The sequence below is a fragment of the Ixodes scapularis genome, unplaced genomic scaffold, assembly GCF_016920785.2.
Source record: "Ixodes scapularis isolate PalLabHiFi unplaced genomic scaffold, ASM1692078v2 PGA_scaffold6__148_contigs__length_123643588, whole genome shotgun sequence".
NCBI classification, from domain to species: domain Eukaryota; kingdom Metazoa; phylum Arthropoda; class Arachnida; order Ixodida; family Ixodidae; genus Ixodes; species Ixodes scapularis.
Genome location: NW_024609881.1, coordinates 111,233,621 through 111,251,477, shown reverse-complemented (window position 1 = coordinate 111,251,477; position 17,857 = coordinate 111,233,621). Strand labels below are relative to the sequence as shown.

The 17,857-nt window shown below is 43.7% G+C and overlaps 2 protein-coding genes across 4 annotated transcripts; both read right to left on the bottom strand.

Annotated features, from left to right (window-relative positions):
* Window positions 1-1,954: 1,954 nt before the first annotated feature.
* On the bottom strand, window positions 1,955-13,168 carry LOC120841671. 3 transcript variants are annotated; one of them, XM_040212608.3, is made up of 9 exons: window positions 12,290-13,168; window positions 8,030-8,216; window positions 7,395-7,658; window positions 6,663-6,737; window positions 4,212-4,432; window positions 3,902-4,061; window positions 3,659-3,757; window positions 2,699-2,819; window positions 1,955-2,186 (listed from the first exon to the last, which is right to left on the bottom strand). In XM_040212608.3, the coding sequence occupies exons 2-8, from the start codon at window positions 8,214-8,216 to the stop codon at window positions 2,722-2,724; spliced, it is 1,104 nt and encodes a 367-aa protein (XP_040068542.1). In that variant the 5' UTR covers window positions 12,290-13,168; the 3' UTR covers window positions 1,955-2,186; window positions 2,699-2,721. The 3 variants fall into 3 exon arrangements, with proteins under 3 accessions (XP_040068542.1, XP_040068541.1, XP_040068543.1); XM_040212607.3 differs by having other exon boundaries at window positions 2,760-2,819; XM_040212609.3 differs by lacking the exon at window positions 2,699-2,819.
* Window positions 9,062-11,853, bottom strand: LOC120841667. Its single transcript, XM_040212605.3, has one exon. The coding sequence runs from the start codon at window positions 11,737-11,739 to the stop codon at window positions 9,727-9,729; it is 2,013 nt and encodes a 670-aa protein (XP_040068539.2). The 5' UTR covers window positions 11,740-11,853; the 3' UTR covers window positions 9,062-9,726.
* Window positions 13,169-17,857: the final 4,689 nt, after the last annotated feature.

Below are 17,857 nucleotides of genomic sequence, written 5' to 3'. Positions count from 1 at the left end.
CGATTCATGACAGGGGACATCGACACCAGGGGGTCGAGTTCAGTCGCAGAGGAATATTCGCAAAAAGGCAAGTTCTCTTTCGCTCATGCAACCGACGGCTGACTAACGCAGCGATCGGCCAGACTCAAGATGGTGAACGCCCTGAGCACCTCGCGCGTTTGTTTTTCATTAAAGCGCCCAATGATTGAGGTTTTTTCTAAAGATGGTGTGCAGATAGAGGTCTTACAATGCACCAAAAGGTTGACCTCATACAGTTTATGATTGTGCTCTCGCAGCCAGTCATTCGAACACTGTCTAGTCTGTCCGACATAGCATCTTCCACAGGAAAGAGGAATGCTGTATACAACGCTCGATGAACAGGAAAAAAAAGGCTGCACATGTTTTTTGTGGCACGTGTTTTTTATAATTTGTTCTCTTTGGCGCAGACCTTAAACAAATTTGTCATATTTTTTTAGGGGCTGATATTACTGTGGGCACAGCACACCTACTTGCCACTTGTTTTAGATTGTATCTACACAAGATATCGCATAATCTAAAACAAGTGGTAAGTAGGTATGGTGTGCCCGTAGTATTATCAGCCTCTAAAAAGATGTGACAAATTTGTTCTAAGGTTTGCGCCAAAGCGAAAAAGACACGCGCCACAAAAAACATGTGCAGCCTTTCACTCCTCGTTCATTGAGCGTAGTGTACAGCATTCCTCTTCCCTGTGGAAGATGCTATGTCGGACAGACTAGAAAGTGTTTGAATGACTGGCTGCGAGAGCACGATCATAAACTGTATGAGGTCAACCTTTTGGTGCATTGTAAGACCTCTATCTGCACACCATCTTTAGAAAAAAATCTCAATCATTGGGCACTTTAATGATAAACAAACGCGCGAGGTGCTCGATGCGTTCACCATCTTGAGTCTGACCGATCTCTGCGTTAGTCAGCCGTCGGTTGCTTTGAGCGAAAAAGAAGTTGCCTTTTTGCGAACACCTCACTATGACTGAACTGTTTACCCCCTGGTGTTGATGTCCCCCGTCATGAATCGTGCTTCATCTTTTCTTTCTTCACTTAATATACCAGAGTTGCGAGTATGCGCCTCTCTGACTTCTGTGTTTTTCCCTTGTCTCTTTGTGTGCAATTTTTCATCATGTAAACAAGAGGGCCAACAAGGAGAAAATGAACTGCCAAGTACACCAAATGTGAGAAGGAGGTTGTGCACCAAATCCCATGTCATGTAGTCAATGTTACATTGGACAGAAGGGAAGGTGCATCAGTGACTAGACGAGAGAACATGCAGCTTCGGTGAAGGCCACCACAGCGTGCAGAGCACCTACCTGCCCATTGTCATATGTGCCTGTGTGTACCAGACTTTTCTAGCCTAAACATCCTGGCAAGAAACCGCCACAAGTTCACTCGAGAAATCCTGGAGGCCTTTGCTATTGACGCAAAAGCGGACAAGTGTGTGGGTATACCTTCCATCGCACTACACCACAAGGAAGGTGAGTATCTTAGAGGGGCCGCACCCATGGTGGACAAATGGAAGACGAGGAGACGCTCGAGTATAAGACTAGAAGAAAAGGAACTCCTCAATTAAATCAAATGCAGTGTAGATAAAAAAGAAGAGAAACTCAACGTAGATGAAGAAAAAGATGATCTGATTAAACAGTTGCTAGTCCAACGGTGTGTCTTTCTTATCTCTCTCTAATCCTTTTATGTCCAGCTGGCACTATATACAATTGCCATGTGTAGAAGCAGTTAGAAAAACTTGATTACTAAAACGGTATCGTATTAAAGAAAAGCCGGAAAGGACTGACTAAAGCCTGTCACTAGACTAGAACAGAAGTCGAGACATTAAATAGGCCTATTGCCGCTTTAAAAAGTAAAATATGACAATAGAATATGAAATAGGCTGAAGAAACTCTAGAACAGGACTAGACAGAAAAAAAAAATTAAAACAAACACTTTCATCTTCCCAAGTCAAACCACAGTAAAGCCTGTCACTAGACTAGAACAGAAGTCGAGACATTAAATAGCCTTATTGCCACTTTAAAAAGTAAAATATGACAATAGAATATGAAATAGGCTGAAGAAAGTCTAGAACAGGACTAGACAGAAAAAAAAAAAATTGAAACAAACTGATTTTCATCTTCCCAAGTCAAACCACAGTTTCTGTCGATGGGATGTTTTCGACTTTTCTGGCTGCAAACAAAACAAGAAAATAATTAATACAGAGTGCCGGAAACTAAATTTGAGGTGGCAAATGATCATAATACGTGGAAAACATAACAGTGTAGCTTAATTCGAAATTTAGCTTTGTGACAATGGTTTGCAGGTTTGGAAACCCCTCAAGAAATTAGGGTGTACTAGAAATATCCTAGTGGGAAAGAGAGTTCATATAGAGCCGCAAAAAGGCTGACCTGATTTCCCACATAACTACGAACTAAAAGAAAATGACAATCTTGTTCAAGTGCTTAAAACAGTGAATTGATTGCAAAAAACAAACAAAGTAGCAAACACTTATGACAAGAGACAACACAGGTACATCTCTCAACTAGCAAAAATAAAATAATGCCTTGTGGTAGTTTATTGATGTTGCTAGTTGAACTGTACACCCGTGGCATCTCTTGTCATAAGTGTCTCTCTTTTGTTTGTTTCTTAACTCCCACCAACATGCTATCAAATCCTTTAATTTGTTGTTGAGTCACTTGTACCTAGTAGTTGTCAGTCCTCCTGCTCAAGCAAACCAACATTGAAACACGCGACAAAATACACCTTGTGACGACCCGGAGCTGAGCTTGTTGGTGCAGCGCTTGTCGATGGGGCCAAATGAACCTACAGCACAAAAACAGGAAGAGAGAAAATGAGACAAACACAATGCCGGACTAACTTCATCCACATACTTTATTTACAAAAGAACCAGTTGGCCCCGTCTGGGGCCAACCTGCTCCTGTGTAAATGAATAAAAATGCACTCCATTAAACAGTTTAGTCCAGCATCGTGTTTGTCTAATTTTCTCTGTGTTGTCATCTTGTATGTTCAGCTGGCCTCACCCAATAGCAACACACAATCAGTCCCACAAACGGCTGTCAGAAATACTTTTACTGCCCTATTTTCTAGGAAAGCAAGACAAAGAAAATCAAGCTGAGTGCAGAACTTTCTTATTCGGCTGCTACATTCTGTATGTTAGAAAACCAATTTTTACTTTTTTCCAATAAGAAATTATTGTAAACAAAGCTTCCTTCGTTATTTTGTAGTTGTGCTCACTGCTTCTGCTGGTGCATTTGATTGGGAGGGGCAATGATACAAGTGAGCATGTACTATTGCAATACATTGCAATATGAACACAAAGCGCATAACTTTCAGTACACTGCTTACACACCAGGCACCAGTCAAGGCATTCAAGAGTTGGAGATTAATCTAGTGTCCTTGGTCGAACTACACATGTGCAAGCTTCGCTGGCTCGTGGCCAGTTTGTGCAGCATTTGTAGAAAGCCACAAGCTCTCTTCTTTGTATTTCAATGTATAGCGATAGTACAATAGAACTCTTCGCTGTGTTACAGATCTCATGCATGGTTTACATTCTTCATTTTGTAAGCCTCAGGAGATTTTTAGATTAATCATCAGCTTCAATGTATTTGTATCCTTCCTGCAAAGATTAGGTTGTTGCTTGCCTTGAGCACGGAGCCGGACGTTGGCGAAGCGCAGCCAATCACCAATGGCGCGGCCCATCTCGTCGTCTGTTGCAGTTTTGCGGGTTACACGTACAGCAGCTGAAAAAAATATGCACAGCTATCAGAAGTTTTATAACGATCACTGTAAAGTAATACTTAATAATAAAAAAAAAAAAAAGACGGGTGCATGCAAGCACATTACTCTCCATAGTGTAGACAGTGATACAAAAACATTACTCTTACCATAGATCAGGCTAAAGATCTTCAGTTTCCCGGCTTCTTGCTTTCCGTTTCGCCCGGTTCTGTTGTAGAAGACGGCAACTTCATCTCCGACAAGTTTCTTAAACACCGTTTTTGTTGTAGAGGCTACATCTCTACCTCCAATTTGGCCAAGCTCTTTCACCTAGAAATCAAAAGTTATCCACAATAAGCCACACATAAAAGCTTCTCTTGCTCAAAGAACAGAAGAAAGATGAAAAACAATGACTATTTCAGTACATGTATGTTCTGGATAATAACCTTTGGCTGTAACGCACAACAACTTGAAACTTACTAGCTTTGCAAAAATGGCTTCATTTTTTAAGCTAGCCTCCAGGAAGGCAAATTCCTCTCTTGTCTTCACTGGATAGACTGGAAGGTCTTCTGGATGGACTGGACCAGCCATGGCAGTAGGGTCATCAGCATTCACATGCATCTGTATTCTGGCCAACATTGTAGCCATGCTTGTCAACTGTGCCTTAATACACTCAAGTTCCCTAAGAACTGTGACCAAAGCTAAAAAAAAAAAAAAAAAAGAGCAATACGTTAGAACCTTATCAATATTGAGTGTTCCGATAAAGATGATAAAAAAACAAGCCTTTATTCATTTTCAAGGTGACAAGGAGTTAATACTTTAATCGCTTAAAGCTGTAAGAGCATTAAAGATACAGAAACTTTTCTCTTGTTGCTCACGTTACCGAAGCACTTAGCTTAATTACACAAACAAATTATCCATTCTTACAACGTGCAGCATGCATCAATGCTGCAAAGCAACAAGGCTAAAGTTTTTTTTTTTTTAAACAGGACATGCCTCAGCCAGGGTTGTAAAGCACCTAGGTACAAGTAACTCGAAATCGGTATCTAGGTACCTTTGTTGTACCTGACATAAAAACCTAGGTACTTTCATTTTTCGGTATCTGTATCTGTACAGGGTTGGAACTCATGAAATGTACTTGGGAGGAGCCACGGGAGCAGCTGAACCTACATTCTGGAGCAGGCTAGGAGCAGCTCAGATAAGTTTTCACTGCACTTCAGTTTATGTCTTAGTAATTACATGCGCGAATCACGTGACGTGCGCAAGCAACGAACGTGCAGTTGCGCGAAGGAACAGGGCAATAAATTTCGAATTTATCCTATTGTGTAACTCAATAACGAAGCAGCAGACTATGATTAAGCGTAGTTATCATATTCGAGGCGATAAGCAGGAGCAAGGTTAAAGTATGCCAAGCAGATCTACCGCTTGCATGAGAGCTGCTGGCCGGCAAGGTTTCGGATTGGACCGCATTTCAGTTCTATCAAATCACGATTTATCTTGTGGGAATGCGGTTCCAACTTTTAACGATGAAGTACTAACAGGAATCTTTTGCTCCTGTCTTCAACTGGCTGAAGTCTGGATCCCGGGCCGCAGAGCCTCAGGCAATCTGACTCTTAACGACTCGACCTCACTTCTGCTGACGTGCTTAAAGGGCAACTCCGCTTCATTTTTGGTTTTGAAAAAACAATGCAGTCCTCTTCAGTATCGCCTAGGAAGACCACGAGTGAAATGTTACGACGCAGTTCTGTCTAAATGTTTCTTAAACGGTCCGGCAAACTTCGCAACTCGCCAAGTTGTCGAAATCGGCTGACTTGAGCGGGCGATCAGGCGCAACCAACAGCGCAGTCAAGGCTATGGCATGGGCGGAGCCAACATTGAGCTAAACGTCATTATCATGGCCCCCTTTTGCTTGTTTTCACTTCTCCGCGCGAGCGTAGCGCATGACGTCAGCAACGTTGCCTCTCGGCGCTCAGCGGTGTCCACATGATTGGTGTAACGCGCCCGCGCAGCGCGTTTCTTGGGAGCCGTCCGGCCGCCCGCCGTTACCGCCGTCTTCCGCGTCACAACCGCCGTCGTCGTCTCACCGATTGTGATTATTGTCTCTCGGAGTTTCATCCACACCACGGACACCATGTGCGCAGACTTATGCCGCAGTTGTGCAGACGTCGTCGAATGCCGTAGACACCAAAACGTGGCGAAGAGTGCGGTGCAGACGACACTCGCGCCTGCCACACGCCCGCCCCAATCCCGCCCGTCGTTGGGCCGAGGATCACGTGACATCTCGTACCACGTGATGGCCATGTACTTGGCGGCCCGAGGCCAATGTTGCCGGGCAGAGCCGAAGTTTCGGTTTCGATTTCAGCTCGTGTTTAAAATTAGATTTAAAAATATATAGCCCACTTTTCGCAAAGCAAACAACGTAGTGTGTTTTACTAGGGCTTTTTAATTCGAAATCACTCATTATCCCGAAATCTTCGGAATTGAGCGGAGTTGCCCTTTAACCGCTTATGGTTGAAGGATAACAATCCAGAAGCAGGTGGTGTAGCGCTTGGAGTCTGACCCCCAATTTTTTTCGTGCGCTTCTGACTCGAGATACACAGGGAGAATAAACAGAGCAAAGGAGTGCAAGGCCGACCAAGCTAAATGCGCTCATTGTTGCGAATCGGGTCGATAAAAACCGGAACCAAGACAAAATACAATTCTTTTGGTGCATAATGGCACGAGGTATTGGCTGTGGCGCAGTTTCCACAACATGTTTCAGGATGGCGCAGACATATGCGTCTGGCGCAAATGGTACAGCTATTCCACCCCTGCTGTATTTTAGGTACATTTTCCAGAAACTTGTAACTAAGTGAAGTTACTTTTTACAGGTTCATGTGTCAAAAGTGCACATACATCCTAACTCTTCTGTCAGTCACAAAATATACTTGCCTTTGCTTGAAGGTTCAGCAGAGCAGTTCAAAGAAGATGCACTTTTTGGTCTTCCTTTGGGCAACACCAAGTCATCTGAAAAACCACAAGCAATGCATAAGTAATAACAAGGATGAGCAGTTGAACTGCTATGTCACAGTTGCGTATTTCCTTGGATGGGAGTACAAGGCTGTCAAACTGCAAGCTGCAGTGTGCTTTATTCTGGAATCCTTTCTTCTTTTTTTTCTTGGGGAAACGCGGAAAGGGGCGAAGGGGGGGGGGGAGTCCTCTTACGAGGGATCCGCGAGCCGCACTTGGACCAGCAAAGAGCCGCATGCGGCTCGCGAGCCGCGGTTTGCCCACCCCTGATCTATACCATGCCCATACTGTACACTATGCGACGCTGTTAGCACAAACACAACATCGTCGGGTTTACTCGCTTTACTTACACAAATCAGGTGATATCACCAAAATTACTAATGCGGTGAAAAGGGCCCATAAGGGTTTCACAGCTTGAGCAAAGCACAAAAAAGCGCCGATGTCATGTTCATGCTAAAAGTGTCGCACTGTGTACATAACAGCCTGCACGTGGGTCTAGGAAGGCCTTTTCTCAACTCTAGATTACAAACATTCGAAGTGTGAAATACATGATCTGTAGTTTTGTTTTGATTACCTTGTGCATTTCACTTTATCACTAGTATTTGTTCATGTAAACCATTTCCTTCAAAACACGTGTAAGAAAAAAGGACTTGCCACCATCAGTTTGGCCTGCTCCTCCACAATGTGCTCCACTTTTTCTTTGAAGAGGTGGTGGCGGTGGGGGCTCAGCGAGAAATTCAATGTCACCTTCTGGAGGTGGTTCTTCAGTTACTCCCTCCTCATCGCTGCTGTCAGTGAGGTAGTCATCGAAAAATGTCGGAGGTCGCCGTATTCTTTTTTGCGATGTCTCTGCTTCCGATGTAAGGTCGGACTCTTCCTCCGCCTTTATGGACCTCTTGCGGGCAACTTCGTAACTGTCTGCAAGTCAGATGTTATGTAGATAATGAATTAATAAAAAATGTGCGTTGAATGTGAGGCATTATATTTTGCTGAGTTTTGTCTAAGCTGTACGTAGCTTCTGCTAATGAAGCATATGCTGCCTTTTTGTAGCTATCAAGCTGTTACCAATGTGTCCTATTAACATAGGCAGTGGGAGGTCTATAGTACCGTTACCATAGTAACTAAAAAAAGGGAGTCAGATATGATATGTACTTTAAGAATTATTTCACAACCAAACCCCCTTCTCTTTTGTAGATTCTGCGAAAGTGTGGATTGTAATAACTTTCAATAGAGCAGTGCTCTCTTCAGAATGAAAAAAAAAAACTAATGGCGTTCAGGGCGGAGCTTACCTGTATATGACATGACCCTGCAGGCAAATTTTGGCCAGTCTTTGCCTGGCTCCGTTCTGTCCCTCACTGCACTGTTCACTTTTGCAGTATTTTTAAACGGTGGCCAGGGAGCTGTCCCGTTCTTAATCCAGCGTGTTGGAACCACGGCCACGTCATCAGTCTTCATAAAATGGGCGACCGAGAACATCTAGAAAATTCAATTTGAGACCGTCAGTAAAGAGCATACCTACAAGTTTTATGAAGTAACAAGATTAGGGGTGTGCAAATAGTGATGTAACCAAATCAAACATGAATCGAATATTGATGAAACCAAATAAAATATGAATGCTGTGTACATGGTTTATGAAGGTGAAAATTACTAAAACTAAAACAAAAGAAAACTCATGATGTGTTTGGCATTTGTATTGATAGATGGCGCTCCCTCCTTATCGCAACGGCTCGTGACCACCGTGGTTTGTTAAAATGGGCATAATCTTTTTGAAATGTACCTTCGGTTAAAAAATAAATGCGGACAATAAAAGCAAAACTTAGAGTAAAAAAAACGTGTCTGTATAACGGTGGCGCTTTTGCTGTCAACGGATTTCGTCTGCGTGTCGTCTGCTTTCTTTCACTGGTCGGCTGCAACTTCGGAGGCTGCTCCCGACGCCATCTATCGATACGAATGCCAAACACATCCCGCTAATGAACCCCTCTCGTTTACGTCGCTGCCCGCCGTAGACCCTGGCAAGTTTCTTGGCCTTATTTTTTACAGAACGAGAACTACGCTTTATAATTTTACAAGAAAAAACCGACCTGTGAAATACACCGCTGACGAAAAGTTTAGATTGTTACGTGCAGGCATTGATTTTTACGGTCCATTTCAGATCGAGCCTGGTGGCTTGAACCACCCTATATTTCATGGGCTTTCTTTCTTTGCTAGAAAAGGAAGCAAACAAAGTGTATTGTGTTCAAAACACCCCAGTTGGCTGTTTCTCAAGACTTCTAAAGCCTGCCAGTTGACACCTTGATCCTGCTGGTCTTAAAATTGATATTTAAAAGTTTGCCAAGTCTTTCTTGCGTTTCGCAAGACACCTGCTAACAACATAGTGGTTTTCACTTGTGTAGAGCAGAGGTGCACAGACTGGAGGTTGTGGGGAAATGTCTGGCGGCTACAGAGCCTCGGAGAGCTCCAAAAATAGTTAAGGCGGGGGTCGCCGGAGGGCACTCAGAAGCTTTGGGGGTTCGCAGTCCCGAAAAGGTTGTGTACCTCTGGCGTAGAGTGTTCAGTCTTTTTATACTTGCGGCATCTTAGCTGGGATATCTATCAGTTGGGACAATAGTTACGTGTAATCACCAAGTCAAAGGATAATCACATTATCATTCATTTAAAGAGCTAAAGTAGTGAGCACACATCATGAGCAAAAGAAAACTAACCTTTTATTAGACATTCACCTTACAGCTTTTCTATTTTGGTCTTTCCATCATATAAACAGTTCTATTTATAGCAGCTTTTTTCTAATCCCTCAATTTTCAACCTACAGATGCCTTATAATCAGAAGAAATGTCCTTAAAAATCCCCTAGCAGTTATTAGCATAAAGACATAATTTATGCCAAAGACATTAGCACACACACTTTATTTTTATTCGTGATGATTATATACTCATTAAAACAACACTATAAGTGAGAGCACATTTACGGCAGATATTGCTTATCTGAGCTATCCTGTGTGCAAGAGTGGCTTAACCAAAAATTCACCCCCACAAGGAAGCCAGCAGCACTTTGATTTGACCTGTTCAACAGTCCACAAAGCATTTGCAGACGAAACCTGAGAAGCCCTGAAAGTACACAGTCCAGTTGTGTCAACAATGCCGGCATAGAAGTTTGTTAATCTCTTGAAAAACTGGCCACAGATCTTGATCTCTCCATCACGGGACACAACATTTGTTGCGACGACTACATTTCCATCTTCCATCAGAAAACATGAGTCTGGTAGGTTCACTTCCAGAACCATGCCTTGAAGAACTAGCTTGTGATACTGCTCTCCCTTAAATCCTGGAGGTGCTGGTCCGGCATTATGCGGCTTTTGCAACAATGCCTGCTGCTTCGGTGGTATTCTAGGATGCAAGTCAGCATGACTGCGCTCTTCTAAGCGTTTTACAATCTGTTGTAATGGTCGATTTGGTGACTTCAAATCTCGCTTCAGTTGACCCAGAAAGTTCTCAAACCGGAACGCAGAGAAGGAGTCAAGGTGACCGAACCTCCGCACATCAGCAGTAAGATGCAGCAGAGAATGTATGTTGTACACGTAAATGCCTTCACCGTACAGGTCCCCAGCATCAGAAACAAACTCTTCAAGCAGCTTCTCTGCAGAATCAATCTCCTCATGGCAGAGTCGTGGGCTTGACAGGATTGACACTGCAATGCTCAGTTTGAGAAAGTGCTGGTAGTAGCGCTTCTCCATGTGGTCTTTTAGAACCGCAGGACCGAAGTACAAGAGGAAGTTTCGTAGCTCAGTGGCCTTCCATCTCTCTAATTCATGAAGACTCCGGGGCTTCCGAGCCATCTCCCGAGGGGTGTGTCTCTGGAGTTTCATGAGCATTGTTGAGATGCTAGTCTGTGCACGTGGTGGGAGCTTTGATCGATGAGGTCGTCCCCGCACCCAATAGTGAAGTAGAAGCCTCCGCATAACGCCTAGGCAGACTAAATGCATATAGTCGAGGGGAAATTGGCTTACCATGCCAATCTGTAGCTCGACCAATGGGGACTGTCGATGATGGTGCCCTTCCTGATCCTGCTTTCGAAACGACTCGTCTGTTCGTAGGGGGCTGCTGACTTCTGGAAGAATTACTTTCCGGCAGCTTTCAGAGAAGGTGCCTTCTTGGGTGCACTTTTCACAACTGAAGTATCCCCCATGGCCCTTGATGCACTTCAGAAATGCCCTTGCGGGCGCATCGCAAATGAACGCATGCACTCGAACTACGCACTCCTTTCCGCCCTCGGTCACGTGTTCTTCCAGCAATGTGCTTAACTCCGAAATGAAATCGGTAAGGTAGTCATCCAAGTTCTCCGGCTTCTTGTCTCCAACAAACAGAGCTATGACGAAAGGTTCAGGATCGCAGCTTTCGACGACAGATGCAAGAATGGGCCAGAACTGCTTGCTGGAACTTTTCGCTATAGGCAGGCCATCAACATTGATGAGCAACGAAATGGTGTCTCCAGTGATGCTGCCTGAGCTCATCATTCGTTTTAGTGACGATTCGATTCCGAAATAGTGGTAGAGGCCGGACGCTCCCATGTTTTTCACATTGCAAGATCTTGGTGTCCCCATTAGGCTTCTTGCGTCACTAGGCAGCTCCGGGTGATACTTCTTCAATATCTTTAAAAGCTTGCTAAGATGGGATGCGCAGGCTTTGGTCTCACGTGCCCAGGTGGCCAGCTCGCTTGCCAAAGTAAACTCATCTGCACTTGAGATTGGCAAATGAGTTTCAGTTTCTTCGGAAGCTGATGTGCTCGCGCAAGGATCTCTGGGATCGTCGACTTGCGGTGCGCTCAGACCCTCCCTGGCTCCGTCACTGCTGTCGTCTGATCCGTCAACCGCAGAATTTCCATCGCTCTCGTCCGGAGCAGACTTAGAAAAAATGTCCGCAAGATGGTCGCGCACGTTTTCGGCAATAATTCTTTTCTTCTGTCGGTCGCACACGTCATCAAATGCTCGCCTCTGTCGCTTCATTTTACGAACCAGGAGATCGTTTCCTCTTAGCACCGTTCAATCACAAAGGGATATCATGCATCGCGAGTCGCGCAGTCTGGCGTAACCGAAATCGCGCGCAATCGGCGAACATGGTTGCCCACTTATCATAGTCATTGGTTGCGCTAGAAAATTTTGTCCGGATTTCGTCCGGGTCATAGTGGCAGCGCTTCGCTCTTCAAAATAATAATCACTGTAGAGCCCTCAAATAATTACTCTTGTCTATTATTACCTAACCAGCCTCGCACATTCACGAGCATGTGCGAGGTTTAGGTAATAATGGGCACCCTAAAGCGAAGCTCTGCCACTTACAACGCACCGCCTTGAATTCCGTCTAGGACCGGCACCGAATTCCGGTCCTAGACGGAATTGTTGAGGTCAGATATCGACCTCCAAAGGATCCAAAGGCTCCAAAGGAGCCGTCCCGATTTCGGGTACCCGAGACAGGAATACCCACAAACGTAATATGCGAGATCCCGTCGGTTAAGCAAGTGAGCAGCATCACTAAAGGAAATGAGGTACCGCTACTTACGTTTCACGCAGGGTACGCAGGTGCGTCGGTGCCACAGTGGGATTACGCAGCCTGACCGTTAGGCACTTCGAACCGTAACTACTAGAACTTGTCTTCACGATGTTTCAGAGCCACGGTTGTCAGGTCAGAACCGTGCGAGCCACAATTGTGCGAGCCGCGATACAAACTTAAACTTAGACCGCTTAAACCAAACTTAAACCATACTTGAACCACTTGAACCGGCGGGAACGTATGTTGCCAACCTAAGCCATTGGTCTAAAATAGGCTAAACCAACCGTGTATGCATTTTGTAGTTAATAAATTATATTATATTTTATTTTGTGACTTAAAAGTAGAACACATCAAGAAGAAAATATCTGTAGTGTATAGTATTAATAAATTTACTCATCAGACTTTACTTATTTACACACCCGACAAACTCACAAAACCAAAGAAAAGAAGTCTAGCAGCACTGTGTTTGTATATTTAGGGTTGTGATGGCGGCTGTTGTGATCTGGTTCTACGGGTTCTACGGAACGATTCTTACTCATTTACGCCTTGCTTTGCTTGTTAACGCTCTAAAAGTAGCGCACACGGATGGTCTTTTTGTGCGGTGCAGTGCGTGTGTTGACCATGGGCTTGCTTCAAGTTCAAAGGTACCCTTTTCGTCTCTGCCGTGTTTTGTGTTTGTACTAAGAGATTTACAACGTTTCGTTGGCTCTTTAGAGAGACCGCATCAAACAGTTTCTCAGCATATTTGACGGGATTTCGCACATATGTGTAATACGGTGGTGGAACCTTTCAGCAAAATTATAGTCTTCAGGGATGACGTGCTTGCGGACATGGTTGCAACTTCTGCTGGTCGCCTCTCTACAGAGAGTCGAGCTCCGGGAACACTCCGATGAGGTGCACAATGCTTCTCAACTCCGCGCGGCGGCTTCTCTCACTTCTGAAAGTGCGGACATCCGCTTCATCGCGGTTAGGCCTGCCTGGACGACTGCGCCGATTGCATGACTCATGCTGATTGCCGGGAACATCTATCGAAATCCCAGGCCGTCGCCAACCTCCCCGAGCTGCGAGAAAGCGGTTTACAACAACGTGGCCGCCCTAAAATGGGGAGGCACTCACTTGATCGAATGACGTTTTAGCGAACGCCCACGTTTCATCGAACGACACTTTAGCGAATAGTCAGACGCCGCGAAGCGGCGTTTTCGGGTGGGCCAAGTGAGTTCATATTTTTGTAATGAGTTGCCGTAGACTGTCGCCGCGAAGCGGCGTAAAGCGCAGCGCGACGGATGGGTTAACGCGGACCCCAGTTATTCGCTAAAACGATCATTCGCTCAAATGTCGCCTTTCGCTAAAATGTCATTCGCTCTTCTGATATGGACCCCCTAAAATGTGACCTGTGTGATTGGTGGCTCCATGGGAAGTGTGAAGGGCTGTCGCTACTCGCCTACCGATGCTTGGCCTCCTCGCCGGGCACTGGTTTTGTGGCTCATGCCAGCTTCCTCCCTCCGATGACTCGCACCCCGCACCCATATCCACCGGTGTCGTGCCCCCCCCCCCTTCCCCCCACGAAACTGCCAGGCCCATCGCCCGGGACACAAAACGGAGTGACGCTAGTAACCGACGTACTCCTCCCGCACCGAGGAAGCGGCGACACATCGGCATCCGGTATACAAACGCTCTATCCATCAAGAACAAACTCGGACCTCGTTGTCTTGTTTGAAACTTCGCCGAACACAATCTTTGGGGTCTCAGAAACCTGGTTGGATGATACAATATTCGAAGGACAAATTGCTGACACCCAAAAGTTTAGCATCTTCCGGAAAGACAGGATCTCATCGAGAGGGGCAGGAGTTGCCCTGATTGTACTGTCTCAGTTCACATGTGAACGGCGAAGGAACCTCAAACACATAGTTGCATGGATGCCAGCCTCCCCACAGTACCAGCACACATGTGTACATTCCCTACATAGTGCAGTAAATATATCATACTTCTATCTAATTCAAATAAGGGAAAAGAAAAAAAACTAATTATTTTGGGACAGACATTCATTCTGGCCAAATGAAACAAGTATTATGTTTGCCAATTTCATTCCCTTCCCATCCCACTCTTTATTTAGTCGTAATAAACACCAGAAATGCCCAGATTCATTTTTGATCATTTAGAAAAACAAAGCATGACAAAAAAATTTTCATAGGAAAAAAAATCTTTTATTTAAAGAGGCACATGTTTCTATACTTCAGTAATTAATCCACCACCTTCGGGCACCTCTGGAGTAAATCGTAGGGTGATGCAGGTCACTTCAAGAGGGCAAGGGAAACGTTAGCAGGATCAAGCTGGCAAGCGGAGAGACTGACTGTTTATGAAGAAGGGATGAAAGCGCTTTCGTGATACACATCATCACTTCACTTATCCACAAGCTCCGTAGTCTATATAATCACCTCCTCTTCCCTCAGGCCTTCCTGGTAAAGGGAAGTGAATCTATTAATGTGAAACATAAAACAAGTGAAACAAGCACATACTATTTGTGGCTGTCTTTCTTTCAAAAAAGTAGCATAGCACATATTTTAATTTTCCTTGCCATTTTTTTGTATCTTTACGCTGCATTTCATTTAGATCTTACATATAGGTAGAGCCCTGCGTGGATAACAGTTTAATTATCTGCAGACTTTGTATTCGAACCGTATCCGCAAACTTTTTACATTATTGTATCCGTATCCGATCTGCATCTGCATACTTTGTATCCAAACTGTATCCGCATACTTTTTACATTATTGTATCCGTATCCGAACCGCATCCGCAAAATGTGGAACCAGATCCGACTCACAATCCAGGCATTCATTGTAAAATAGAAATGACACTTTTTAAGCTGTTTGCTTATCTTTGTACCAAAGAAATCTGGCTCGCCATTCAAAGGAAGTGTCATTTTATCATTATCAGTTTCATCGGATTTATATTAAAAGCGATTAGGAAAAATCATCTCAGTTATGTGATCATCCTAGGAATCCGCGACACTCTGCCCAGAAGGAGCGCACAAAAAGGTTATATATGTTTTTTTTTTTTTTTTGCTTTGTAACACCTATTTTATGCGGACGCATACTTTTGAAGGATAAAAGTTAAAAAAGGGCATACTAAATATGACATTACAGTTCTGTTAAACAATTAAAAAGTAATAGAGGTTCATATTAGTCCGGCTACGACGCACTGGCGTCGTAATTGGACGAACATGAACTACCAGGCGTTTTGGCTAGGGCTCTAAGCATACAAAAAAGAAACACAGAGGCAGTTTACCGTCTGCCTATGCAAGTTCGCTGTTGACTCTGAAACTTTACAAACCGTGGTGCCACAGGGTCGCACTCGCTGTCGAGGCACTTTTTGTTTTTAATCATGACCACACTACTCTTTGCGAAGAGGGGGACGTTTCTTTACTTCCTTGTGACTTGTACGTTTGAAGTTTTCTTTGCCCAGAAAAAGTTACAGCTCTTTCCCTGCCAATGTGCTAGCTTTCTTGGGACAATTGATGCCCTGCAATCTTTACTTTTTTTAAAGGTAGCATTTTTGACGAGAGGAAACACACTAACTGAAGCGATCTTCAGTGAGAATCAGATCTTTCTTAGGATCCCTATTGTTTCTTCGAAACGCGTTTTTGTGGAAATATGTATCGGTGGACAACTTTTCATGGACAAACGGTTCATCGACGCTGTACGTTTTGTGGGCACATGCCGCTGCAATGTTTTGTCGACAACGCATTTCTTCACCAAGCTGCTAAAAGCTAGCGAGCTTAACCAAACCATGCCCCCCTCTCCCCTGTAATCCAGGCGAGACTCAACAAGTTTGTTACAAAAATAGCAAGGTTGTGTGCAACAAAACATCTCAGGTTTTTCGATGAAACGAACAGGAGAAGCCTTTCGATCAAACGTTTCATCTCGACGAAACGATTTGTAGATGAGACGTCAGTCGACGAACTGAATGCCGCTGGGCAAAAATTTAAATCCGTATCCGCTGATATTCGCAGCCTCTGCCATCCAATCTGCAATCTGCCAAAATTTGTTTAATTTTCATCCGCATCCGCCCGTTTACTGCAGATATCCACAGGTAATCCGCGGATATGCAGGGCTCTACATATAGGTATCCAAGATTTTCCATTGTTTGGAGTTAGCAGCTGCTACAGAAAAGCTTAATCAAAATGCTTCCATCCTTATAGGGCAAAAGACAAGAAATGCAAAAAAGTATCATAGCATATATTTTCATTTCGCTTGCCATTTTTTTGTACCTTCACGCTACATTTCAATAAAATCGGAAACTAAAATAGTGTACTACATTTTCTTACAACATTTGCAAAAATGTTACTCTTTTCAAAATGTTACACCAATAAATAACTTGTTACTGCATGTTGTGTTTCATTGTGAACTTCAAAATAATGTTAAAAACAATATTGTCAAACAATTTCTTGAATATAAGTATTTGCAACAATTATTTGAAGTTTGAAAAACAGATATGTGATCAAACCAATACATTATTTCAGTATTACTATTTAACATTTATTTACTATTTTGCATTGAATGTTATGTTTCCTTGTAAGCTTCAAAATGACATTGGAAATATATGTTAAAATGTTATTTCAGTGTTACTTCTTGCAACATTATTTCATGGTTCTCCATTCACTGTTACTATGTTTCATTGTAAACTTCAGAATAATGTTAGGAGCATAATGTTACTAAATGTTACATTAATGTTAGTGCTCACAACATTGCTTTACAGTTATGTATTGAATGTTGTTATAATGTGTCGTACACAACATTATCGTTATATGTTTAATTTGAATGTTACACCAACATTGATAACATACCTAAAACGTTGAGTGTTTTATTTGAACGTTGCCGTAACATTTACACCTAACACAAAACGTTATTTCAACTTACACAACAAAAAAATAATGTTATTATAATGTTTTGTGCTACCTGGGAACTAGCTTGAGAAGGTGCTTGGTGGATTCTTTGGGTGAGCATTGTCGAAGGCTGTGGCCCATGACCAGCAGGAGGCTTTCTGCCATTGTCACCTTGGAGCCGGGGTACAGCAGCTTGTCCTGCAAAGATTTTCAGTTTGATGTGAGATTTGATGCTATTATAAAAAAGAAGGAATTAACTCTCGATGGTATCGCACGACCATATCCAGAAAGTAGGTTTGTGAAGCAATCGTGAATCATGGTTGTCCCGGTGTCCCTGTCGTTTCTAGGAAACTACTTTCTCAACAGCGGAAAGACATGAGCAGGCGAATAACTCTTCTGAGCTAAGCCTCTTGAGAATTTTTGACCTGTCACTGACTATTCACAAGTTCCGCAGCCTTTAAGGGGCGTAAGAGAAAGTCCAACACGGCTGCCTCTCATGAGAGATGATCGAGTTTCATGTGCTCGTGTGCGCCATAGGTTTGTCTGCTGCGCTGACGTTGGCTGTCAACGATGCCGTTCAATTTCACGCAATCACTTTCTTTAGGAGACATTATGAGGCATATTGGAAATTTGGAGACGAGGATCCGGTGGTTCAATGAAGGTGGAGAAGTACTGAATGCTGGCCACATAATTGG

Coding starts and splice junctions, on each gene's coding strand:
- LOC120841671 (XM_040212607.3), bottom strand. CDS start 8,216: ATGTTCTCGGTCGCCCATTTTATGAAGACTGATGACGTGGCCGTGGTT. Junction 2,820..3,658: donor CGTCCGGCTCCGTGCTCAAG/GCAAGCAACAAC, acceptor TTTGTGCTGTAG/GTTCATTTGGCCCCATCGAC. Junction 2,187..2,759: donor CAGCTCCGGGTCGTCACAAG/GTGTATTTTGTC, acceptor TTTTGTTTGCAG/CCAGAAAAGTCGAAAACATC.
- LOC120841667 (XM_040212605.3), bottom strand. CDS start 11,739: ATGAAGCGACAGAGGCGAGCATTTGATGACGTGTGCGACCGACAGAAG.